At 32.7% G+C, this 26,191-nt stretch overlaps 5 protein-coding genes across 5 annotated transcripts; 4 read left to right on the plus strand and 1 right to left on the minus strand.

The window, feature by feature from the left end:
• The first annotated feature begins 6,060 nt into the window (after positions 1 to 6,060).
• Positions 6,061 to 7,517, plus strand: LOC114162529 (proline-rich protein 4-like). Its single transcript, XM_028046450.1, has 2 exons — positions 6,061 to 6,413; positions 6,563 to 7,517. The coding sequence occupies exons 1-2, from the start codon at positions 6,263 to 6,265 to the stop codon at positions 7,234 to 7,236; spliced, it is 825 nt and encodes a 274-aa protein (XP_027902251.1). The 5' UTR covers positions 6,061 to 6,262; the 3' UTR covers positions 7,237 to 7,517.
• A 1,180-nt stretch (positions 7,518 to 8,697) lies between these two features.
• Positions 8,698 to 9,469, plus strand: LOC114162530 (peptidyl-prolyl cis-trans isomerase 1). Its single transcript, XM_028046451.1, has one exon. The coding sequence runs from the start codon at positions 8,767 to 8,769 to the stop codon at positions 9,283 to 9,285; it is 519 nt and encodes a 172-aa protein (XP_027902252.1). The 5' UTR covers positions 8,698 to 8,766; the 3' UTR covers positions 9,286 to 9,469.
• Positions 9,470 to 11,160: 1,691 nt separating this feature from the next.
• LOC114162906 (probable magnesium transporter NIPA6) lies at positions 11,161 to 14,028 on the plus strand. The gene is made up of 9 exons (XM_028046900.1): positions 11,161 to 11,497; positions 11,585 to 11,641; positions 11,740 to 11,830; positions 11,923 to 12,083; positions 12,167 to 12,294; positions 12,383 to 12,520; positions 12,881 to 12,973; positions 13,048 to 13,165; positions 13,352 to 14,028. The coding sequence occupies exons 1-9, from the start codon at positions 11,374 to 11,376 to the stop codon at positions 13,447 to 13,449; spliced, it is 1,008 nt and encodes a 335-aa protein (XP_027902701.1). The 5' UTR covers positions 11,161 to 11,373; the 3' UTR covers positions 13,450 to 14,028.
• Positions 14,029 to 15,428: 1,400 nt separating this feature from the next.
• LOC114162862 lies at positions 15,429 to 17,356 on the plus strand. Its single transcript, XM_028046846.1, has 3 exons — positions 15,429 to 15,664; positions 16,107 to 16,557; positions 16,653 to 17,356. The coding sequence occupies exons 1-3, from the start codon at positions 15,514 to 15,516 to the stop codon at positions 17,002 to 17,004; spliced, it is 954 nt and encodes a 317-aa protein (XP_027902647.1). The 5' UTR covers positions 15,429 to 15,513; the 3' UTR covers positions 17,005 to 17,356.
• Positions 17,357 to 17,896: 540 nt separating this feature from the next.
• Positions 17,897 to 24,895, minus strand: LOC114163309. The gene is made up of 6 exons (XM_028047537.1): positions 24,231 to 24,895; positions 19,268 to 19,383; positions 18,954 to 19,076; positions 18,579 to 18,766; positions 18,320 to 18,386; positions 17,897 to 18,240 (listed from the first exon to the last, which is right to left on the minus strand). The coding sequence occupies exons 1-6, from the start codon at positions 24,808 to 24,810 to the stop codon at positions 18,190 to 18,192; spliced, it is 1,125 nt and encodes a 374-aa protein (XP_027903338.1). The 5' UTR covers positions 24,811 to 24,895; the 3' UTR covers positions 17,897 to 18,189.
• Between the last annotated feature and the right edge of the window lie 1,296 nt (positions 24,896 to 26,191).

The raw sequence follows: 26,191 nt of genomic DNA on the forward strand, positions 1-26,191 counted from the left end.
AAAGTTTCAATCCGTAATTTGCGATTTTTTTATAAACTTTTAATACATATTTTTTATGTGTAATAATATGCATAATTCTTAAGGTTAAGCGAGGAGGTTGATCCATTTAAGCCATGAATTTTGTGAAACAAATACAATTTGTAAAAACTAAAGTCCTTTTAAAATATATAAATGGTTTTTTTATAGTAAAGATTTCTGCGGGTACATGTCGAAAATGGCTTTTCTCGCATTACCCTAACTCTATGTCTAAGAGAGAAATATAAATCAAAGAAAGATAATAATAATAATAATAATAATAATTTATTTATAATTATTTTTTTTAATTTAAAATTATAATAGATATTATTATATTATTGAGAAAGAGTGTTAAACAAATGTTTTTTAACGGCAGTGTCAAACTAACTTTTTCCTATAATTTACTATGACAATTAAAAACAAATTGCACCTGTTGACGGAATAAAAAACTTTGTTTCATTTACCTATCAGTGCATTAAAAATGATAAAATAAACACACATAACGTTTATTTATATACACGACAATAATAAATATATATACATCTATCTATGAATTTATATATTTTATTATGATTTGAAATTTTAATTCGACCAAATTTAAATAAAATAGCATATATGTATATAAAAAGTAGAATTAAAGACAAATATTAATTTAGTATTTGATTGATGTTATTAATGTAATATTTATATAAATATGTGATATTTTCATATAGTATTAGGTATTATTTTTATCAAATATTATATCATTAAATTAACTAAAATATAATTTTATTGTTAAAATATAGTCGCGTTATACGTTTTTGTTTTCACAATTTTATTTTGGTTCCTATAAATTTATTTTTTTATTTTGTTCTTTGTTATTTGTTTTTTATAAAATTATTGAATATATACGGATATGATTGATTGATAGGGATATAGAGATGTTCCAGCTCAGATTTGAAATGTTATACTTTGTTGCTTGTGTCAGGTTTACAGAATCATATTGCACTCGATTTTAATCATCGGCTCTTATATTATTTGTTGGATTTATAGAGGATATTTATGGATATTTTATTTTTATACAGTATTCTGTTTTTTAATTTTTAATTAATGTGAGACTTAAACTCATATTTAAATTTATAAGAATTTGTGTTGTAAATAACTCTCACATTCCATATTTAATGACTTTAGAATTAGCTAACATTCACTATGCAAACCTACCATATCAAATACATTATATTAAGTAGATACTTGTAGAAAAAATCATTTTAAAAAATTAGTCTTCTTGAAAATTTCAAATCTAGCAAAATAAAAATATATAATCAATCAATGGAACTTTTTTAAGACAGCAATTAAAAGAACATTTAGGATAGACTAAAATAAGTTAAACATATATGTAATTTTATTGACAAAATTTAAAATTATGTCTTTTACTTATGGACAAATATTTTCTTGCTTTGAAAAAATTAGAGGATGAGAGGTTAACGTTAAAATTTGTCTGCATAATAATATCATTAACATATAGAGGTAAATTCGTATCTGCACCTTGTGAATTAAGCCTGTGTTATTTATGTCCTCCAATAAAAATAATAATAAATTTTTCATATATATATATATATATATATATATATATATATATATATATATATGTTTTAAGACACAAACATAATACTAATGAACAATAGAGGTTACGTAAAAATGAAATAACGAGTGATTAGTATGTAAAGTTCATGGAGATTCATTTCACATATAAAAGTTATGTTTAATTTTATTTTTATTTACAATAACTGTAATAATATTAAAAAATAATAAATGTTGAACTTCACCAAGTGCAGACCTCTTTTATATATATATGATTCTTATTTTAATTTTTAAAATAAAATTAATTTCATTTAAAAAATATATGTAAGATTAAAATATATAAACACTAAATTTTAATTAAACATCTATTTATATATATTATAAAAAATATGAAATCGTACCTAACTAAATCAACAAATACATTAACATCTATGCTTTCAATACTAAAGAATAAATCAAATACAAACTAACTGGTCATGAACAACATTTATATGTAATGATGTTAATTTATTTTTAACTAATTATATATTAAATAAAAGACATTTACACACGTAAGATTAATCCAATTAGTATAACCTGTTTTCCTTTTTCTGACAGGATAACTACAAGTGTCTTAATTTCAGTGGTGGGGGCAACCCTCCTAAATGGTAATGAATTGGGCAACAACCAGGTACGCATTAATTTTGACAATTTTTTAATTTTTTAAATGATTTTAAAATATTAAAAATGAAAAAATAAAAAAATAAAAAACATTAAAAGATATACATAAAATTATAAGAAAAATTATCAAAATTTAATAGTAAAAAAATCATTTTTCCATTCACAGTTTAATCTATAAATTCAAAAACCATTTCATTAAAAAAAATAAAACTTTGTTTGTTCTACAGTACACACTAGCCTTCTTTAGGATGTCCTACCTAGCTACTGTCACTGACTCTCATCTTTGACTCTCATTTCACACTCACACAAACTTTATTTCCCAAACAAGCTTCTTCACGTTTAGCTATATAATATAAATCTATAAATAAAACAGAACAAAAACTCATCAATTCCACAACACGATTCTCACTTCAAATGGCATACAGTAGAAGTAGAGCCTCCTCTGTTTTGAACGGTTTCACTCTCAACCCCGTCCCATACCCCGTTTTACACATCTTATCACTCATCCTCTTGTTCCTCGCCATTTCATCGTATTTCTCCTATCAAGAAGTGCTTGAAGCTGTTCAACAACAACTGGGGTGGATGCTGTTAGCCACACCGCTGCTGCTAATACTCATGCTTCGTTGCTTATCGTCTCTCCATACTTCACAATGCTTCTTTTTCAACTCCTCGCCATGGGACAGAACAACGACCACGCACCACTTCCAATCAGAGGGTACCTCTCCTTGGGGTGTTGCCGCTTTCATTCTCCTCGTTCTCCTGCTTCTGCACTATCACTCCACTTTTCTTGATTCCTGGTTTGTTTGATTTTGTTTCGTTTCTGTTCAGAGTTTCTTTCTTTCTCTACACTTTATTTTCTCTGTTTCCGTTTGACTTTATTACTTATTTAGCGTAAAGGTTGATGCTACTACTAGCCTGATCATTATTGTGTATATATAAGTAGATGAACAGATCATGGTGCTGTATGAATATGAATTGGTTTAAGGTGCTTCGTAATGATAAAGATGATGGTGGCAAACTATAGCACAGGAAAAAAAATTATATAGAACGGTTTCATACTTGCGTTATTGGTGGTCAAAACTTGTTCCAGTATTTCTGCTGAAAAGATGGTGAAGAAACAAATTGTTGTTCATTTGTGTATATATTTTTTAAAATAAAGTAATTCGGCATCATTAGTTTCTTGAGAATACATATTATATTTGAACGTTGTCTCTACATTCCTTAGACAATATATATGCGTTTTTGAAGTATTTTTAAAAAGTCACTTCTCAATCGCCGGTCAACATATATGACATTGGAGAATGCAAACAATAAAACGAATTAATATTTTATTCTTAAGTAATAACTTTGATCGTTGTTTAAATTTACGAAGGAGTTACAAACAAGAAATCGTAGTGTGTATATAAGATGTAAAATACAGAAAGTGAGTTGGAACATAATGAGAAGTTTTTGTATTTATTATTCAGTAATTACATAAAGAATGAAAGTGGAGGTTTAGTTGGAGTCATGGTCTGAATGCGTTGAAGTTGAAGCTTGCAGCAGTAGTAGAATATGAAACGATGAAGAATATTAGGAGGAGGGGTAAGAAGAAGAGGAAAAACTGAAAGCTGATGGCTGTGCTTTGGAGCTGAGCCATGTAGTCTTTGTAACGGGAGAAGGACAACAAGGCAATGACAATGCAAAATATGGTAAGTAAATGCCCTGAAAGAGAAGAGCCATTGGTCATGGTTCCACCCGATTTCCATTCTGGACCCCTTCTCTTCGGGAACAGGAACATCATTTTCTCCTATTCTTTTGTTTTGCTCACCACACCAAGAAAGCGCTTGCACAAACCAGGACTCTCTCACAATCACAAGCACAAACCTTGGTTGAGTTTTATAAGCACAAACCAATGTTTCTGTATTGGGTTTGGCATATATTCTTTGAGTTTAACCAACATAGAACACAAGTATTTACAACTTGGTTGGCAAGGTATCTGTGTGAAGAAGGATTGAAGGTCTTCAACACGCATTCCAACATGCAAAGTGGCTATAAGAAGATCGTTTATCTCTGAACCCTGTCATAGCACCCACGAAATAAATACCAATATAATCTATATTTTTCAATATTTATGTGTTGCGTACAACAGAAGTTCGGAGACGCTTTATGAAACCACATTCCTAATATTTTCAGGAATATAAATATTTAAATTTAGATTTAGAGAGTAATATTTATCATAATATCTGATTGTTTGAAAATCATTGTATTTTCTCCTTTCTTATGAAAAATTAATTTTTGTAAGTGCAGGTGACTCTTCATCCAACTTGATATTGAAAATTTTCATCATGTATTTTAAAAATCATGTATATATATTTTTAGCATTTAAAAATATGATTTAAGAATATGTTATTATAAATGAGAATAAACTTTGTTTACTATATTCCATATGTATATATTTTTTCTTATAATTAATATTCGTTATTCTTTTATCGTTTTTGAATTGAAATATGAAATCTATGTGCAGATATATTAAGCTTGAGTAAGATTAGAATAATCAAATATGTGTACAATTGAGTAAGATTGTGTCCTGGAATAAGATTCTTATGAAAGAAAAATTATAATATTCTATTTTTGTCTTTTGCAAAAGAAATTAAATTTATCTATCAACTTTAATACATTCGTAAGTAACAATATAATGAAGAATAAAAAATAATTAGTGATATAAACTAACAGTCTATAGTTAAAAGTGAAATTGGAATTTGACTTGTTTAAATAAGATGTGAATTTTGAATCTTCTAATAGAAAAAAAGGATATAACTGAATACATATAGAAAGAATTGTGATTAATGAGAATCACAAATCTTAAAAATGATTACTTCTAAAAATATGCTATATTTAGTTTTATTAAATAATACCTGATAATTGAATTGGGAATTTAATACTCCATCATTAAATTATTGATTAACAATACGTGGATAAAATATTGTATTCCGATTGAATTTGAATTTCTGCTGAATTTTTTTATATTGTTCTTCTGTGTTATTATAAAATATTAATTTATTATTAATTTTAACGTTTTAAAATATATTAAAAGAATATTTAAAATTTCAATACGTTTAACCGAATACACCATCCAAAAAACTAACGAAGAATTTGAACTCATCGCAATTTTGCAAAACAGTTCCTTTTCTCACTAAGACCAAAAGGTTAATTAACTGGTTTATCTCAGTATTCAACATCGTAACCATTACAGTGTTTATGTATTCTGGCAGAAAAATTATAGCTAGCAACTCCACAGTTCCAATGCTTTCGGTTTTTCTTCAATTAAATCCATGTGACGCTTCACATGGTTTAAACCAGACCGCAGTTAAAGATTAACCGATGTAGTCTGTTGGCATAAGTTTTCGTAACACATGCATGTGTGGTCATATGTGGGAAGGGATTCGCTATCTACATTTGATGGTATGTCATAAAATTTAGTTTGTTGATGAATGAATGTGGCTCACACAAATGGTATGCATGGTGGTTTATCTTAACTCTATTAAATGTACAAGTCAACTAATAGTAAAAATTATACTATTTGATCTTTATATACAATTTAATATTTTAAATGGTACTAATTGTGCTTTTTTATAAAATGAAACGTAAAAAATAAGAAAAATCCTTATACAAATTCGTGAACTTTTAAATTTTGAAACTCTGATTAAAATGTAAATAAAGTACATCTCACCAGAGCTCCTGAACAATGTAATAGTAACATAGCCAAAATTGTAAAAAAATATATGAACAACTTATAGTGGGTTGTGAGCGATTTATTGGAGCTATTTGGTAGGTCGAGACAGATATTCATAAAGATGCATTAAGCATTTGGTTGAGGGCTGATGCATCAATGATAGATATAAAGCCATTTTTAATGTAATTTTCACAGTCAGTAAGCCATCCATTCGTTATAAATTAAGCTCTCCAATCTCAATCTGCTTCATCCTTTCATCTCTCACTTCCAACTCTACCTTATTCTTTCATCTGCTGTTCTTCGTTGCCATTTCCAATGCAAATTTTCATCTGCTTCTGTTTGTTGTCTGTGTTTTTTGTGGTAAGTGGCTCCAGCAATGAAGAACACAGGACGGTCCAGGTAGTTGGCCAAGGAGAATGCGCAGACTGCACCCATAACAATATTAAGACTAGTCACGCTTTCTCAGGTACCTTCTCTTATATTATGTTAGTATATTTAACCATATAACTTTGTTTAATTCTTCGACCATTCATTCATATATATTATACAATAAACTATTGGTTTTAGCTTTTATTTATGCTACTAGTATGAATCCTGTGCATTACCTGTGTGTAGGACTACGTGTTGCAGTAAACTGTAAGTCACCTCATGGAAACTTCAGAACGAGAGGGGTGGGTGCCCTTGATGAATATGGAAACTTCAAAGTATCCCTTCCGCAGGACATGGTAGAAGACGGTGAGCTAAAAGAAGATTGCTATGCTCAGCTGCATAGTGCATCAGCTGAACCTTGCCCTTCGCATGGAAACTCAAAAATTGTGACTAAGTCAGTATCTGAAGATACACACACCCTTCAGCCTGCTGCGGGAAAACTCACATTCTCATCAGCTATGTGCACTTCAGCCTTCTTCTGGCATTTCTTCAAACACCCTGAGTTCCCCTTCCCTCCCAAAGATGACCACCCAAATGACCCTCTTCCTCCTCCTGTGCCAGTCCATAAGGAACCTCCTTCAACACCAACATATAAGAAACCTCCAACGAATTCTCCATCTCCGGTTGTCAAGAAACCAAACCCGCCAAAGGAAAAGACACCTTCTTCTCCCACTCCCATTTACAGGCCTCTTCCTCCGACTACTCCCATTTCTGAACCCTCTCCCACTACGCCGCCATTTTTCAAACTATTTCCTCCTTTCCCATACAAGAAGCCGTGCCCACCTCTAATTCCCAACATGGAACCTCCAAAGTACTATCAACACCCATGGTTTGGAAATTGGCCCCCCTCTCATTCATAGACCACTCTCATTGCACTAGCTAGCTTGGAGCAACATTTTATAACATACGTGTTTGATTTTTTTTTTTTGTTTCTATCTGATTATTTCTGTGTTAGCAATGGTGTTGGGATTGATTATTTTCAAATAAAATCCATGTCAGTGGATGGAGAATATGAGAGCATGGAGAAAGAGAGCATAGAAAAACAAATGATTGAGCAATGTTGTCTGAGAATGTTTGGGTTTGTTGATGAATTTGAATGTGATGAGTTAATTAATAAGTAAAGACTTTTATGTTAATCTATGAAATAATTCTGTATGATTCCTGTGGTAGCAGAGTATGTGATTCTTTGTGGTTTATTGATTTTATTGGAATGCACGAAGAAAAAAAAGTAATGCAGGAAGGATCCACGGAACCTTTCCTATCAGTACCTGCACTCTTATAATTAATATTTGGGCTTGAAATATGGGCTTAAGCCCTGTAACTATTTACAAAACATTTAGGTACAAAAATTATATCTAAATTTTATAAGTTTTATGTATTCATAAATAACTTTGTAACTCGGAAAATTTCTACTCTTTCTCTAATAATTTCATTAATTATTCACTGTTTTTAAATAGCTTCAACATGTCATTTTAAAATTTTATTTTCATGTCTTCCTAATTTTGTAGATCCAAAATTTTTTTTTCCTAATAATTTAATTAATTATTCAACATTTTAAATATTTTTAGTATTATTTTTTATATTTCATTTGGTAATACCAGCGGAAATCACATTCTTTCCAACTTTTATAATTTACTTACCTTTTGTAATTTATAACTTCTAACGTATATTTAAATAGGTACAAAAACATTTAAAAACTTTTTTATTTAGTATAAAATTATATCTAACTTGATTAGTTTATAACTTTGTAGTTTCTAAAATCGTATTTTAATCCCTAATAATTGTATTAATTAAATATTTTTAGCATCTTTTTTGAATATATATATATATATATATATATATATATATATATATATATATATTACAAAGAGGTGATATAAATTTATACTTTTAATCTACTATATGATATTCCTCATTTTCGTGTACAATTTTTTTTTTTTTAATTTTGTCGGTAAATATTGTATTTTTTAACATTTAACTATTTTTTCTAATTTCATATATTTTTTTTAATGTAACCAATTTTTTAAAACTAAACTAACTTTTTATTATAAAAAAAAACTATTTTCAGTTTTATTATTTTAGCATTTAATTTTTCAATAACTACTCGTTCTAAAAGAATTGTTTACTATTTTTTGTTTCAAAATATTCAAAAAAGTATTTATTTGAAAAAAAGAAAAAAAAAAAAAAAAAGGTGCTTGGTCTATGGGATGAGAGAAAGAAAGGGAGAAATAAGATGCATCAGATCTTAACTGTAGTGAGTACACCTATTCAGAGAGAGCCACGTGTACAAAGATCTCGCTATTTATACTCCTTCCCCTTCCCTAACTCAGTAAGTCCTCGCCTTTGATCTCTCTCACTCCTTCAACTCTCAATTCAATTGCAACGCAACAATGCCCAACCCTAAGGTCTTCTTCGACATGACCATCGGAGGCCAACCCGCAGGCCGCATAGTCATGGAGCTCTTCGCGGACACCACTCCCCGCACAGCCGAGAACTTCCGCGCCCTCTGCACCGGCGAGAAGGGAGTAGGCCGCAGCGGCAAGCCCCTCCACTACAAGGGATCCTCTTTCCACCGCGTCATCCCCAACTTCATGTGCCAGGGCGGAGACTTCACCGCCGGAAACGGCACCGGAGGTGAGTCCATTTACGGCTCGAAGTTTGCGGACGAAAACTTCATCAAGAAGCACACAGGTCCTGGCATTCTATCGATGGCGAACGCAGGACCGGGCACGAATGGATCTCAGTTCTTCATCTGCACCGTTAAGACGGAGTGGCTGGACGGAAAGCACGTGGTGTTCGGGGAGGTGGTGGAGGGCCTTGACGTGGTGAAGGACATCGAGAAGGTGGGATCCAGCTCCGGCAAGACCGCCAAGCCCGTCGTCGTCGCTGACTGCGGGCAACTCTCCTAGACGTGCTCATGCAAACGGTGTCGTTTTACTGCTTTGTCTTATTTTATTTTAGTCTGTTCGAGTTTTGAGTGACTTGAGGTATTTCTGTTAGGGTTTCTACGTAGAGTAGTATTCCTTCCTATCATATAACTCATACTACTGCTACGTTAAATAAAGTTAGGTTTAATAACTTTTTAATCTTTAATTCCTACTTCTTTTTTGCTTTTAACATCATTTTAGGCTTTCTTTAATATTTTATTCATTACTATTTAATTCTCCACGCAACTTATACAATCTATAACAGTAATAAATAATTGTTCACTGTTTACAATTTTTATTAATATATGTAGTTTTCATTTAAGGAAAATCATTTCCATTTTTTTAGTAAATATTAAACAAAGCAATAACTTTTCGTTGCTACATTGGACCTAAACAATATTTTAAAACGCTGGTTTATCTTCTACAGAAAATCATCGATTATTTTTTATTTTGTTGTCATGGAATGGAACGCAGAGAACAACGATTTTTTTTAAAACGATGGATATATGCTACACGAGTTACTTAAAAATTTTGGATTGACCTTTAGATTCAGTAAGGTATTGTTTGAAATGTTTTAAAAAACGTAAAAATTGAATTTAAATGAAAAATATTTTAAAATTTAAATTATATCAATAAAATTAAGTTTAGTCTTAAATATAATAATTTGATATATAAATTAATATGTTTATTTTAAATAAATAAGATTTTTTTTTTAAAAAAATATGGAATTATACTATAAAATATATTTGCTTATAAGTTTATAGTCTGATTCGATCTAAATTAATATATTCGCTAGATTAAACTTTTAGATAAGAGAGGAAACTTATTAATTTAATGATTTATTGATTAGATTTATTTTGTATGAATTTTAGACTATTCAGTTGAATCAAATCACATTATAAATTATGCCTCCTGGAACAGACATAATTAAAGAGAGAGTGTTTAAGTGTATGTTAGAGACTTAGACTACATATGTATTTTGTTTGTAAATTCTCAATTTTAGATAAACAAGGCGTTTTGATTTAAATATAAAATAAAAAAATATTTAACTAGTTTTTCCATATGCATCTTTGAAGTAATTTTCTTATATACATTCTTGCAGTATCAAAATAATATTTGATTTGTTAAGACTTGTCCAGTGATCATAAATTAGTCATTGATAGTTGATTTTGAGATATTGAATGAAATATATTTACGAAATTTAAAAAAATGCATTAAATAAATTGTTTTTGAAATGTTTTTTAAAATTATGTATTTGATCTAACTTAACCCAATTATAATTAGGTTATTAAATTAAAAAGATAAATTTGATTCAACCCGATTATATTCAATTATGTTAGATTAAAATTAAATTATACTCGGACAAGTTAAACCCCTAAGTTACTGGGTTATCATTTTGGGCCGCACTTGTTATAATTGTTCCACCATCTCACTTTTTCTGATCTATAAAAGATTCTTGTCTATATATTATATCATGGATAGATTATTGTTTTGGATTGTATAATTTAAAAGTGTTTTCATGAAAAAGATAATTTTTCCAATGCACAATCCAGAAATCATTATTAAAGATAAAGCGATAATTTCTGGAGATGGGGTGCAGAAAGAAAACCACATTGGGCTGGGTTTGGGGTTGGGATTGGGCTATAATAGGAGCTTCTCTGGATTTGGGTATATCTTTAGCTGTACTTGGGCTGAGTTGTGTACATAAAAGAATATGTCAAATGAGGAGGTTTCCTTCAAAATCGTAATATTAATTCCACCATAATGCATAGTTTCCTCCAAACGTGAAACTAACTTGTTATTTAAATTCACTGGATAAGTTAAATTTGATTATTTTCAGTTACTTATGATGATTAATTAAAACATAAATACACGCTTAAGGGCTTCAATCGAATACTTAACTGTACGTGACAATCGTGTGAAGAAATCAGATTGCAGCATGAACGAAGGCATACATTGTCGCGAAGCAGAGTGTGACGAGGGAAGCTTCCGAAGAGGAAATGATGAAAAAGTGGTGAGCCCCTTTGATGAGAAGAGAGTGAAGGTGAAGTGATAGTGACAGCGACAGTGATGGGGATTGCAGAGAACTCAAAGGGGTTGGTTCTTGCCGTCGCATCGGGTGTGTTCATAGGAGCAAGCTTCATTTTGAAAAAGAAAGGTCTTAAGCAAGCTGCTACTCACGGAACTCGTGCAGGTCTTCATCCTTTTTACAATTTCAATTTTTTGCGTGCCTCGTTCTGATTGCTACGAATGCATGAAATGAAAGTAATTTTACCTACAGGAATCGGAGGCTATTCTTATCTACTACAACCTTTCTGGTGGGCTGGCATGGTTACAAGTATTTTTTCTTTTTTTTCCTTCTCTGCTGTTACCATTCATATAGCCTTATTATTATGCTTTTATTTGGATATTCAAACTCACTGTTATTGATGGCAGTGTTTATTGGGGAGGTTGCTAATTTTGTGGCTTATATATATGCTCCTGCACTTCTGGTTACTCCCCTCGGCGCACTCAGTATTATTGTCAGGTACCAGTGCCTTAGATTTCTTCTCATCAATCTTAATATGTTTTCACATTGTGAATTCCTGTTCAAATTTGTTCATGTGTGCGTTGGGATAGTGCTGTCTTAGCCCACTTCTTGCTGAAGGAAAAGCTTCAGCAGATGGGGATTTTGGGATGTGTGTTCTGCATCGTGGGTTCAGTTCTCATTGTCATCCATGCACCTCAAGAACACGCTTTGAATTCTGTACAAGAAATATGGGATCTCGCCACTCAACCCTGTTCGTTTTCTTTCTCCTTTCCTTATTTTTAATTACTCTTGTATTAAGTGTCGATTCTGATAATCTTATTTTTGTTTCAACAGTATTTCTTGTTTATGTGACCGTAACAGTGTCGGTCATTTTAGCCTTGATTTTGCATTTTGAACCTCGCTATGGTCAGAAAAATATGCTGGTCTACTTGGGAATTTGTTCATTAATGGGCTCACTTACGGTACTTGTATTTCACCGATCACTGTGATGCAAGCTTTATTTTGATATTTTAAAGCACAGACTAAGTATATGCTGACTACACTATTCAGGTTATGAGCACAAAAGCCATAGGAATTGCAATCAAGCTTACATTAGAAGGAATAAGTCAATTAACGTATCCTCAAACTTGGTTTTTTCTTGCCGTGGCTATCATATGCATCATTACACAGTTGAACTACCTGAACAAGGTGAGTCCTGGATAGTTACGAAATTTAGCCAGATGCAACCTGTAATTGAAAGCATAAATATTATGAATTTTATATTTTTGTGCATGAAAAATTGAGTTCTTGCACTTGATACAAACTTAATTGTACACACGATTGAAATTAATGCGTACAAAAATGGTTGTGTTAGTCTTTAGGCTCTTTTGTTCCGAAGATTTATTATTTCACTTCCTAGTTACAGACAGGTTAACTGAATTCTAATGTTGTTTTTACTGTCATCATATTTCTTTGCATATCAACCATCTATGGTTTATCTTGGTTTCCTTGATCTGTTGTTGACTAATCTTGTACATTTTTGCTATATGGAATGGAACTGTGTTTCAGGCACTGGATACGTTCAACACAGCTATTGTCTCTCCTGTACACTATGTCATGTTTACAACTCTGACTATTATTGCTAGTGTGATAATGTTTAAGGTATCTTGACATTTTCATATTCTGGGATTCCTTCGGTGCTATATCGAACATCTTTTTTTTAATTTTCTGTGCAGGATTGGTCTGATCAGAGTGCAAGCAGCATAGCCTCTGAAATATGTGGATTTATCATTGTCCTTTCAGGAACAATCTTATTGCATGCCACAAGAGAACAAGAACAACCAAACATGCGAGGTACTAGTTATGTTACTGTCAATCAATTGCGCACACCCAATTGGGCAGACCCAAATCCTGGAACAAAAGACTCGTGATTGTAGCTTCTATTTGCTACCTAATGACTCTCAAATTTCCCTTTTCCTTATTTCGTGTAGCATATGATCTATGTGCATCACAGTTAGTTAACTTTAGACTTTGTTGCAGGGTCCTTAACATGGTACATTGGTGAAGACCTGGTGAAGGGCATTGAAGATGAACGCCTGAACCTTATTATACACAGTTCAGATTACGTTGAACAGTGACATTTTCGGAGGTTGATGTAAGAGAACCTGTTCTCATAGCATCTTCCAACAATGCAAAGATGAACCAAGAGGGTTCATGATTTGGAGCATTTGCAACCTGCGTAGTTTAAGCAATGTAGGTAGTTTGAATTATAAAATGTGTGATTTAAGCAAATCCTTTCCAAAATAAAATTGGGATTTGAATTAAAATAGGTAGTTTGAATTATAAAAAGTAAAGAAGGAATTAAAGAGGAAGAGATATAATGATGGAGTGAATGGTTGTTGGTTTTTTTGGCTCAAAATAGATGGATGTATTTGCATCACATAATGAATGAATGAATTTGAAGAGTAGTGTGGAAGTAATAAATCGAGGCATTGACATGTGATATTGTGGTTGGAAAGAAGAAAAAATTTCTAGAATTTTAAGCAGATACAGTTCACATTCACACACTAGGGAGCTTATTTTTCCGACACTTCGGACTCTCTTCATTAATGGTGGTGGCTACCTTCACGGCTCACTAAATACTCATCACTGCTATGCCAACGGCTATGCAAATTACCATTACAACTTGTAATAAACATGTTTTCTAAGATACAGATTTTTAATTTATAATTTGGTCCCAGGATGTCATAATCTTGCACGTTTCCTTCCATAATTTCCGCTCCTCCTGAAGGAACACATCCACCCATCAATTATATCTGTGGAGATTTGCTTCTTCGCTGTACTACATTACGTAGACTTAAATTGTCCCGTTCATATTTAAATTATTTCAAAATAAAATTAAATACTTTTTTATCTTATTTTTTCCATGAGAATTGAAGATGGATATCAATAAATTCATAGTAATTCACAAATTCTTCAATCAGTTGAGGTAAATCTCTTATTATATAGATTTTTTCACTTTGAAAACTTGTTTCTAGTCCCACTGACCTAATAAAACAAAATTAAGGAAATGATCAATAAACTATATTACCTTATATCAGCTTATATAAATATGTAAAAAAATACATATTGCTTCTAATTTGATTCTTATAAATAGGATTATATGCATATTAAGTTTTAAATTTATAATTGCTTTTGTTTGAGTCTTGAAGTGAAGATTTGACCTAATCAGTCATAATAGTATCGTGTACAAGATCATTTTGAAAATTTTAAACAATTTAACAAGGTTAATTAATCATGCGTTGTATTGTTCATGGGTCTTTGAATTGTTTAAAAAAAAATCAATAATTGTCATCGTACTTTATATAGAGATAGTCAATAGTATGTTTATTTTTTATTTTTTTATGCTCGGACCTATAACTTAATTACAAATTATTGTAAGTTTGGAGACCTAGTTAGACGCTATGTATCTATTTAAAACCTACATATAATTTAAAAACTGTCAAATTAATTTAACCTAATTTAAATAGCTTCATAATAAAAGTTGTTAAACAAGTTTAAAACGTATGAAATGTCACTCTTTAAACAATATGATATGGTCATGTTATATTACTAAATAACTCTACAAAAATTGTACAAAAAAAAAAATCTATTAAACATGAAGAAAAGTTTTATTCTCTAAAGAAGGAAAAAAATACTCCTTTTTAAAATTCAGAAACCAAGTATATTAAATTCAAATTAGAACAAATGAGGAAATTGACTCCAACACAAACTCCTGGGTTAATTTAATTTACAAGAGAAAAAGGGTTTTTAAAAACAATTTTGCTCCTAACTTTTTTTTCTTTCATTGACAACGTTGATTTTTATTCTTAAAGTCATCGGAATGGTGAATTATTACGGACATTAGCGTAACATGCTTGCTTACATTCTATACATGGTTCTATTTCGATACTAGCTAGCGATCTACCATTAATGAATGCCGTACCACCCTACATGGTCCAATCCCATTTGAAAAACGATATATAGTGCAGCATTAAATGTAGCAGTTGAGGGTTGGAACTCAGAAATGAGAGATCATTTAGTGCTCTTTCACTTTTTTCCTCACTTTGATTCAACTATTTAAGTGTTCCTCACACTGTGATCACACCAATCCATTTCTTTCTTCCTTGTTTTTTGCTTAGTGGGTTTCCATTCCAGCATTCATGGACTTGCATGTGAAGCGTTTCTTAGCAGCATTTCTCATTCTTGCAGCAGCCATTCATGAAACGCAGGCAGACACCATGGTCACTGGCACTGTCTTCTGTGACCAATGCAAAGACGGACAGAGATCCCTTTTCGATTATCCTGTTAATGGTGAGTCAGATCTAACTCCTTCCACATTTTTGCTCTTGTCTCTGTTCATGGCGTATTCATAGTCTTTCTGAATTATGCTTTGAAAATGTTTACATCTGACCTTTTCTTACACTCTTAATTCACAAATTGTTTAGAGACATGATTTATATACAACTGTGTTTTTTGACATCATCACATAATGCACCAAGTACATGTTTCTACTTTTTTTATCTCCCGTGCTAACATCTTGTGAGGTGAAAGAAAGCTTGTTCTTTTTTCCTACTTGGGATAAAAAGTATGGACAAGTCAACCCCTTTATTCCTTCAATAAATGAAGTTTGAAAATATTACAGGTGGCCAGCTGGTAATTTAGATGTTCAATAAATAATGTGGTAACCATCGATCAGATTACTTTTAAAGATCAATGTTCTTAAATTTCTTTTGCTCCCTCTTGCTTGCTACAGGTGCAAAAGTAACTCTGTCCTGTGCTGACAGTAATGGGGAAATTACAATGTCAAGAGAAGAAACAACGAACTGGTTTGGAAGCTATACTATGAGGTTTGATGGTGCACCCGACTTGAGTGGTTGTTCTGCAAGGGTCTCAGGAAGAGGAGAAGGGTCAATGGGTTGTGGTGAAGGTGCTGGTCCCTCCCAAAATCCCAAACTCATGTTTAGGATGTTTGACATGGAAATGTATACTGTGGATTCTCTCCTTGCTCAGCCTTCACAACCTATGCAGTACTGCTCAAGATCTTCCACACCAGTGTCAGCACCAGTCACACCACCTAATTCTACTCCACATTTCAAGCTACCTCCAATGCCAGAATTCCCTCCATTACCATCACTACCACCACTACCATCATTGCCACCCCTACCACCAGTGATCTTTGCTGAGGCTTCAGCATGTCCATCAGAGTAAGTTTATACTACCTTGTCATGGGCAAAGTTCAATTGGTTCCACGTTCATAAACAAGTTTGATTACAATATCCATAATTTTCTAAATTTTCAGGAAGTGGACACTGTCAGAATACAAATGCTACTGGAGGGGTGTGAACCGGGACACAAAAGTAGCAGTGGCTTTTGGAATGGTTGCGGCAAGGAGATATGGAACAGACATTACACTGTGGCATGGGTTGCAAGGGAAGGGAGACCCTTACAGGACTCTTCTCAGAGAAGGAATCACTGCACTTCTTAACTCATATAATAGCTTTCAATTCTCTTATCATCCTATTGGGGTGCTCCAACACATGAATTTGGCTTTGATGGGTTCAACCAGGACTGTCCTTCTTACTGCTCTACGTTTCAAGAGAGCAAATTCTGGTGCTGGGAATGTCACCTGCAAATTCACCACTTGCAAATAATTTATAGGCTTCTTCCCATATAGCAGGTTTGAAAAGGATTGTTTTTGGGGAATAATCAGTTTTATTTCAAAGGTTCTCCGCAAAACTTTTGATAAAAAAACTTCTTAACCTCAAAAATAACCAATTCAAAAATGCAGGATACAAAATTGAATACTCTTCAATAGCTTGTCTTTATCTTTATTCTATATATGGAGGTTGGTGCTTTATGGTATTTCACCTACATAGGCACTTGTAATGGCTAAGCATTTCCTTAGGCTTATATATCTCTGCCATTGTGTAGGATATTGTTACCACTTACAAGAATCTAAAAACTCTACTCAAGGAAAAAAAATGAACTAATCTATGAATTTAAGTACTGTGCATTGGGGTTCTTTCGGCCAGCATTGTTTGAATGAGAAATTCTGTAGTCAATAAATAAACATGACATGCCTTTCCCAAGCAATTGCTATTTGTCAGTAAGTCCATCCTCATTCCGCGTTTCAGGTTCAAAGCAATTGTTTATTCTTTAAGTTTCTATCTATCTACATTTAAATTAACGAAATTACATAGAAGCATTAATCACGTTCATAATTGACTATTAATGATTCTGTACTGTTAAATATTCTAATCAACATTTTATTAGAAACACCTAGCATTATAAAATATTAGATACATACTAAATATAAAATATTAAACACCCTGCATAATTAAAATGTACATATTTTTGTTGGACTTATTAACTTTAGTTAACAATAAAAGTTTCAACTAATCAAACTGCTTAATTATCTAAAATTTGAAAGAAGTTTTGCTTTAGGAATGAGAAGATCGAACGCATGTATCAATGAAAATATAGTAATAATGTTGTTCAAGGAGGCTTAAACACCACAATCTTCTGAATTTTTACAAACTACACTTCCTCCTACAAAAAGCTAAAAAAGTCTATTGACTAATTTCGCATGATTTTGCCCGTTCTAGTTACAATATCATTCAATATCATTCAGCTTTACTGTTAACAGTCTATATACTCTCAAGCAACAACCACCAATAAAGCAAAAAGATCGAGAAGTACTGTTAACAGTCTATATACTCTCAAGCAACAACCACAAATAAAGCAAAAAGATCGAGAAGTACTGTTAACGGTCTATGTAATCTCAAGCAACTAACTACAGATAAAGCAAAAAGATCGCGTAAGTATGCACATTCGATTTATTCGTGCTTACGCCGCGACATATTCCTCCACTTGTCCTTCAAATCAACCTGATAAAAATAATTAGATCAGTATCAAAAGATGAATTAAAAAAGAAAGTATATATCAACAGCTTCTTAATAAACTTACCTCCGTTCTTCCTGCAAATATATCTTTCTCAGAATTTAGGATTAACTTCCAATTTCCCTTGCCAAACCTATACATGTAAAACAAGTATAATGAGGATGGAAAATCGTTTTGAAATGGTAATTAATTCTACTTATATTCTCGAATGAAGTAGAAAGGGTATAACAGTTGCAATTGTAAAACAGCATATCAAGAAAAAAAACTTATATAGTCAAAATTCACAAGAAAATCATGATTTCCCCAGTTTAGAACAAGCAATTACTTGACTACGCCTTCTCTGAGCGTCGCCTCTTCTAACTGATTCCACCTTCTTGCTTTTCTCCTCATTTTAGTTTCTTTTGGTTCATACTTCTTCAATGGAGAAAGATTTCTCCTCTTGGGACTAGGCAAATTAAATCTACTTGCACGGTTTGATGTTCCACCCTCCAAGCCATCTATTGACTCATCCCACTGCAAAAAGGAATCAATAACTTATACACTAATTTGAAGGCAAATTAAAAAAAAAAATGAACAATACAAAAATTACTAAAGGAGAAAGAGGCATGAAAGAGGTTGAATATCCAATATTATCCAAAGAGTCAAAAGGAATTGGTTATCATAATAACAAATTATAATAAGAAAAAAAGCACACAATTACCTCATAAACATCAGCAGTTGTACTTTTATCCACTAAAATAAATCTTCGATCAGAACTCTCAGTGATAAGAGTTATTGGTAAAGATTCCTTCACCAACAACTCCCCAGAAATGGATTTTCCAGACTGCAAAAAAAAAAATCAATAAATGATACACTAATTTGAAGACAAATTCAGAGAACACAAACATTATTAGAGGAGAAAGAGACAGTGTTAGATTGTCATTCCTATAAATAAACATCCCGTCTTTTCCAAAGAATAAAAAAAAATTAGTCATCATAATAAGAAATTATAATAAGAAAAAAACACACAATTACCTCATTAACACCAGCAATAATATTTGTTTCCACCGAACAAGGACCTTGGTCACAATTCTCAAAAACAGAGGTTTGATTATCGTTATCAGCCGCAACACTGCTACACTTCAGACTTCCTGTTGGACAAAATGAAAATATCACGAATTTAATTTCTAACTACTATGACCATAAAATCAAACCAATAACAGTTTACATGTGTTTAAATAACAAATATGACCTATAAATTAGTAATTGTCAAAGGAACAATCTTATTGATCACATGTTATATACTATCGTCTCAAAATTGTTGGAGCTAACAAAATGCAGAGAGTAAGGAGATAGGGAGGTAAACAGAGTATTAAGAATTAGGACGTATTCTCATTAGCATTATTATAATGTATATGTATAAGAGTTATATACAGATTACAAAGGTAACTACTAATTGTATTATACAGTTAGTTACATAACAGTATTTGGATTATACAACAACATTCTAACATATTTCTAAGTTTTTCAAATCTATGTTGTCTCAGGGGCTTTGTAAAGATGTCTGCAATCTACTCTTTTGTGTTGCAGTGTATCAACTCAATCTTGTTCTTCATAACTTGATCTCTCAAGAAGTGATATTTGGTCTCAATATGCTTGCTCTTCTCGTGACTAACTAGATTCTTGGATAAGTCTATTGCAGACTTATTATCCACTTGCAATTGCACAGGCTTCTTGTATTCCAGTCTTAATTCTTTCAAAACAGATTCCAACCATAGGCATTGACAGGCTGCTTCTGCAGCCTGCTTTGCAAGAGGAAAGGGCCACCACGCTTTGCTTCTTCGAGCACCAAGATATTAGTGTTGTCATGTACTTAAACTAGTACCTAAAGGTGTTTTTCCTTTGAACCTTGTCCACACACCAATCAGTGTCAGACCATGCTTCTAGTACAATGTCACGCTCATTTGTTTTTCTTGGATAAAATAGAGCCAAATCTATTGTGCCCTTCAAGTACCTAAGAATGTGCTTTGCTGCCAGCAGATGTGGAGCTCTCGGGTCTGTCATGAATCTGCTTATCAAACCCACTCCATAGCTGATATCAAGTCCGCTATTAAAAATATACTGAGAGATCCCATCAACTGTTTATAAAGTGTTGCATCAACAGGTTTCTGATTTCCTATAACTGGTATAGGAACAGCATTGCAGTCTGTCATCTTAAATCTCTTTAATACCTCTTGTATATACTTTCTCTGGTGCAGTAAGATCCCAATAAGTGAGTGCACAACTTCAAGACCTAGGAAATAGTCAATGATTCCTAAGCTTGTCATCTCAAACACAGTATTCATATTCTCCTTAAACCGTTCAATCTCAATCTCTTCATCACCAGTTATCATCAAATCATCTACATAGAGGCACACCAGTAGCAAATTTTGCTATGGTACACCTTCACATAAACTCGAAACTCAACACTGCATGTGTCATCAGGAATGAATCAATGCATTTATTCCAAAGGGCGTATAGGGCTTTCTGCCTATAAACCTTCTGCTCTTCTCCACTAACCTCGAATCCAGTTGGCTATCTAACATAAACTTCCTCTTCCAAAGGCCCATTCACGAAAGCTGACTTGACATCATATTGGCATATTTTCCAATTCTTCCAGCTAGCTATTGAAAGCAACAATCTTATTGTCTCCATCCGTACTAAAGGTGCGTAAACCTCAGTGAAATAAATCCCATGTTTCTACAAAAACCCCTTTGCCACCGGCCTTGCCTTATATTTGGCAATTGTGACATCTGGTCTGGACTTGGTCTGGAAAACCCAGGATAGATCAATTGGGCTTTTATGCTTTGGCAAATCAACCAACTTCCATGATCTGTTTTTTTCAATGGATTATAATTCCTCCATCATGGCTTTCTTCCACTCTTTCATGTCAATTGCTTGCTTCCAAGAGATGGGCTCAGTGTCAGCAAGTAATGTTATGTGTGCAAGGTCTCCATTGTCAGTGACTTCACTGTCATGGAATAATTCATGACCGGTAAGCCTTGAAGAGGGGAATCTAACTCGTTCAGATCTTCAAACAGCAGCTTCATTACCTGTTGTAACCTCTGTGCTTTCTTTTGACACCCACTGCATCCTCAATAATACAAGAAACACTAGCCTCTCCTTCATTCTTCCAGTTTCATTCTGCAAATTCCATAACAAGAACATCGCTGCTAATCACAACAGAGTTAGATGTACAACCTATATGCACCAGTCAGATGATATCCAATGAGTATAAGAGCCTCACTCTTATTATCTAGCTTCTTCCTCCTTTCATCTGGGATGTACGTATATGCTAAGGATCCAAAAATCCAGAGGTGATGTACCCTTGGCTTATCACCAATCCAAGCCTCTTTAGGTGTGTTGTTTTTCAACCTTTTGGTTGGACTACGATTAAGAATATAAGTTGTAGTGGACACTGCTTTCCCCCAAAACTGGTGTGGTAGATTTTTACCTTTGAGCAAGCATCTAGTCATGTCTACCATTGTTTTATTCCTCCTCTGAGCCAAGCCATTATGTTGAGGTGTGTATGGGGCTGTCATCTAATGTTCAATGCCTTTGTTTTTACAAAACTCAACAAATTCTTTGCATTTAAACTCTCCTCCTCCATCGGTTCTCAAGATCTTCACTCTCCAATCTTACTATCTTTCCATCAAGCTACAAAAGTTGCTAAAATTGCATAAAGCCTCCTTTTCTTTCAATAAGTACAGCCATATTTTCCTAGTAAATTTGTCTACTAGGATAAGGAATTACCTATTACCTTTCAGCCAAGCCATTATGCTGAGGTGTGTATGGGGTTGTCATCTCATGTTCAATGCCTTTGTTTTCACAGAACTCAACAAATTATTTGCATTTAAACTCTCCTCCTCCATCGGTTCTCAAGATCTTCACTCTCCAATCTTACTATCTTTCCACCAAGCTACAAAAGTTGCTAAAATTGCATAAAGCCTCCTTTTCTTTCAATAAGTACAGTCATATTTTGCAAGTAAATTTGTCTACTAGGATAAGGAATTACCTATTACCTCCAAGAAAGACTGCACTAAAAGGTCCACACAGGTCTGCATACACTACCCCAAGTGGTTGTTTGGCTCTGTGAACTGTTGCCTTCTTGAATTCCTTGCGATGATGTTTGCCCATAACGAACCTTTCACAGACCTTCTTGGGGGGTTGTATATTTGGTAATCCACTCACCATTTGATTGCTGCCAAGGAGTTGCAAACTCCTAAAGTTTAGGTGACCATACCGATAGTGCCATAACCAATCCTCCTTATCATTTTTGACAACATTCATGCACTGTACTGCTATGACATTCAGGTTGATTCTGAATGTGCGATTTTTAGACAGTGGAGTCGTGAACAACAACCTCTTCTTCTCATCACACACTTCAATGCACTTCTTCTGCATACTCATGGTGTACCCTTTCTCCAACAATTGCCCTAAGCTCAACAAGTTATTCTTCATTGTCGGAACATATAGCACATCACTCATGAACGCGGTTCTTCCGTCTTTCTTGGTTATCAAGACCTTCCCGATACCTTCTGCAGTGATTGTGTTGTTGTCAGCAAACCTGATGTTGCTCCTCGCATTGGTGTCCAATTCAATCATCCAACATTTGTGTCATGTCATTTGATTGGAGCAACCAGTATCCAAGTACCATGTTCGGTCACCCTTTCCATCTTCTGTAGTTGTTACCATCAAAAGAACTTGGTCAGAATCAGAGCTTTCTTCTTCATGAACCAAGTGGGCTTCCTCGTTCTTCTTTCCCTTCTTGTTTTGATTAGACTCATTGTGCCAGCATTCAAACAAGGGTCGAACTTATCACAAACATAGCATTGCACCTATTTTCGATCAACACTCTTTCTTTATTTTCCTCCTTTGTATTGTTTTCACCCCTGTGCTTGGAGCCTTCTTTTTGCTTGTTGGTATTGTCTAGATCTAAGACACTCCAGATCTGCCAGAGCCTCTGCTCCGCTAAATCAACCTCTAAACCCTCTTCTTTCTCTGCCTCGTGAGCTACTACTGGTTGTTCTGGCTTGCAAAGCTTGTTCCACACTTGTGTCAACACCTTTTCTTTCAAGAATCCGCTGATCATGGGCTTCCAGGAAATTCTGGAGTTCCTCCACTGTCATTTTCTCCAAGTCTCTAGTGTCCTCAATAGCTACTACTATATGATCATATTGAGGGGTTAAGGTCCTCAACATTTTCATCACAAGCTGTCATGTCGTTAACAAGAGCTTGGAGTCTTCCGAAGTACCCAGCTACTGTCTCCTGCCCATACATAGAAAGCAGTTCATATTGCCTTCATAAAGACCAGATCTTGACCTTCTTGATTCTTCCAGAATTTCCATACCCAACACACAACATATCCCACGCTTACTTGGTTGTGCTAGCCTTTGATATCTTTTGGAACACGTTTGCTGACACACATTGATGCAACAACATTCTTGCTTTGCAATCCAGGCGTTTCTTCTCTCTATACTCCTCCTTTGCTCCATCATCTGCATTCTTTGATAGCTCTTTGAACCCAATCTTGACTATCTCATGTACTTCTTGAAAGCCCATAATAGCTTTCATCTTCACGCACCAGTCACTATAACCCTTCCCATCAAATACAGGGAGGGTGCCTGTCATCATGCCTCCTGCAGCCATTGTTGCACAGTGACAAACATTTGACGTGTACTTCGATTTCTTGCGATCCCCTTTCAAGGAACCTTGCTCTGAAACCACTATGTTTGTACTGACAGAATGCAGATAGTAGGGAGATAGGGAGGCAAACAGAGGATTGAGAATTGGGACTTATTCTCATTAGCATTGTATAAGAGTTATATACCGAATACAAAGATTACAAAGGTAACTACTAACTGTATTATACAGTTAGTTACATTTGGATTATACAACAACAAAAACATTAAAAAAAGAAATAAAATATTAGGGATAATAAAAGTTTAACAAAACATACCGGGTTCCAAATCGGTACGGGCTTCATCTAAAAATGCTTTGACCTTCACCATGGCATCCCTTTTAGTATCTATGGAGGCCAACCTTTCCATTACTTCTGAATCCAAAAGTGAAGTTTCAATGTCCTTTCTCCACTGCTCCAACTCCCCTGAAAGCAGAACACTCTCTTTTCCGGAACCGGAACTATTCATAAGCGCAATCCTAACTCGCCATATCCTGTTCACGGCATCGAGGTAGAGAGGATTGTGGTGGTGGCGACTTAATTTCAGATACTTGAGCGTGCATTCCACCGCCACGGCGCAGTAGGCGGCAGTCATGGTAGCGGGGACCGGAGAGGCATCGCAGCAAAAGAGTTCCGCAAGGAGCTCGAGGGTATAGAGAAGGGGTTCGGTGATGGAGTGAGTGGAGAGGTAGTGTTGAAGAATTTTGAGAAAAACGGTCTTCTTGTTGCGGGGCTCAAGACCAAAAACTTGGCCGATTCGAAGCGAATTTTTTAGCATGTTACCGTTAATCTCTGTGTCTGGGACTCTATGAAGAATGTATTCAAGCGTCCGGTTCACAAAATCATGCTTTGACTCCATCTGCTTCCACTTCCCTCACTACTTCCAATCTTTTTCTTATTTAACCCTAACTTCCATCTGCTTCAACTAACCATCCGCTTCGACTTCCCACACTAATTTAATTTGTTTTATGTTATAAAATAATATATATCATGTAAAATAAAAATTAATATATATAGATAATTATTATAATCAATGTTTTCCAAAATTAAATATTTTTGAAATATATAGTATTTAATTAGTCAAATATATTATGAATAAAAGTATTTATTTTATTTTAGAAAAAAAAATTTAAGTATGCATAAAAAAATAAATGTTAATTTAATTTAATAAGTTATTATTATATGTTAATTTAATAATAATAATATATCATAGAAAAGTAAAGTTAGTATTAGAAAAAAGTCACAAAATATATTAATTTAAATTTGAAAAAAAGTTATCTACATTTGTTATAAAAAATTCTTAACAAATCATGTATATGTATACGTAAAAATATATACTTGATTACTATTTTTTTCAACTTTGTCAATTTAATTATAATATTTTTTTTTCAATTTAATCATATTTTTTGTCAATTTTATTTTATTTGATTTTTTTTAACATCATTTAAATCAATAACAGAACAATAATAATTATGTATTATTTTGTAATTTTGTAATTTTTATTATTTATTTATTTTTTAAATTTTTTAAAAAAATATTTACGAGAATCAATGTTGTATATTAAATTTGTTTCTTATATTTATTATTTTTTTTGTTTAATTTAGTTTTAGTTTTATTTAAAATTAAACAAATTTATATCTTCAAAATTAAAATTAAAATTATTTTTTATATAAAAATTATAATATTTTTTATTAAAATTTATATTTTTATTAAATATTTTTGTTTAAGATTATAAGTTTAAAATTAGAAAAAAATGATAACAATGAAAATTAACAACATTAATATGAATTCTTAAATGTTACATAATTGTATATTTTGAATACAATAAAACTATTTATAATTAAATATTATTCTTTTATCTTTTAGCTACATTTTAAACAAATTTATTGAAATTTAAAATTTAAATTTTTTTTTTCCGAATAGTTTATTTCACAATTTCTCAACATAACATTTTAAAAAATGTAAAATATTAATCTTTAAGTGTGCTAAATTTAAAGTTGATTAAATGTTAAGAAAGTACTTCCAAAAAATACATTTTCCATATAGTTTATTTCATAATTTCTTTACATAACATTTTAAAAAATATAAAATATTAATCCTTAAATATGCTAAATTTTAAGTTGATTTAATATTAAAAAAGTATTTTCGCGACACTTTAAATACACAATATGAAGATCTTTACTTAGAACTAGAGTTACATAACTTTCATCATAAATTATACTAAAATAAAATTTAATTAA

The sequence above is a fragment of the Vigna unguiculata genome, chromosome 9, assembly GCF_004118075.2.
Source record: "Vigna unguiculata cultivar IT97K-499-35 chromosome 9, ASM411807v1, whole genome shotgun sequence".
NCBI lineage: Eukaryota > Viridiplantae > Streptophyta > Magnoliopsida > Fabales > Fabaceae > Vigna > Vigna unguiculata.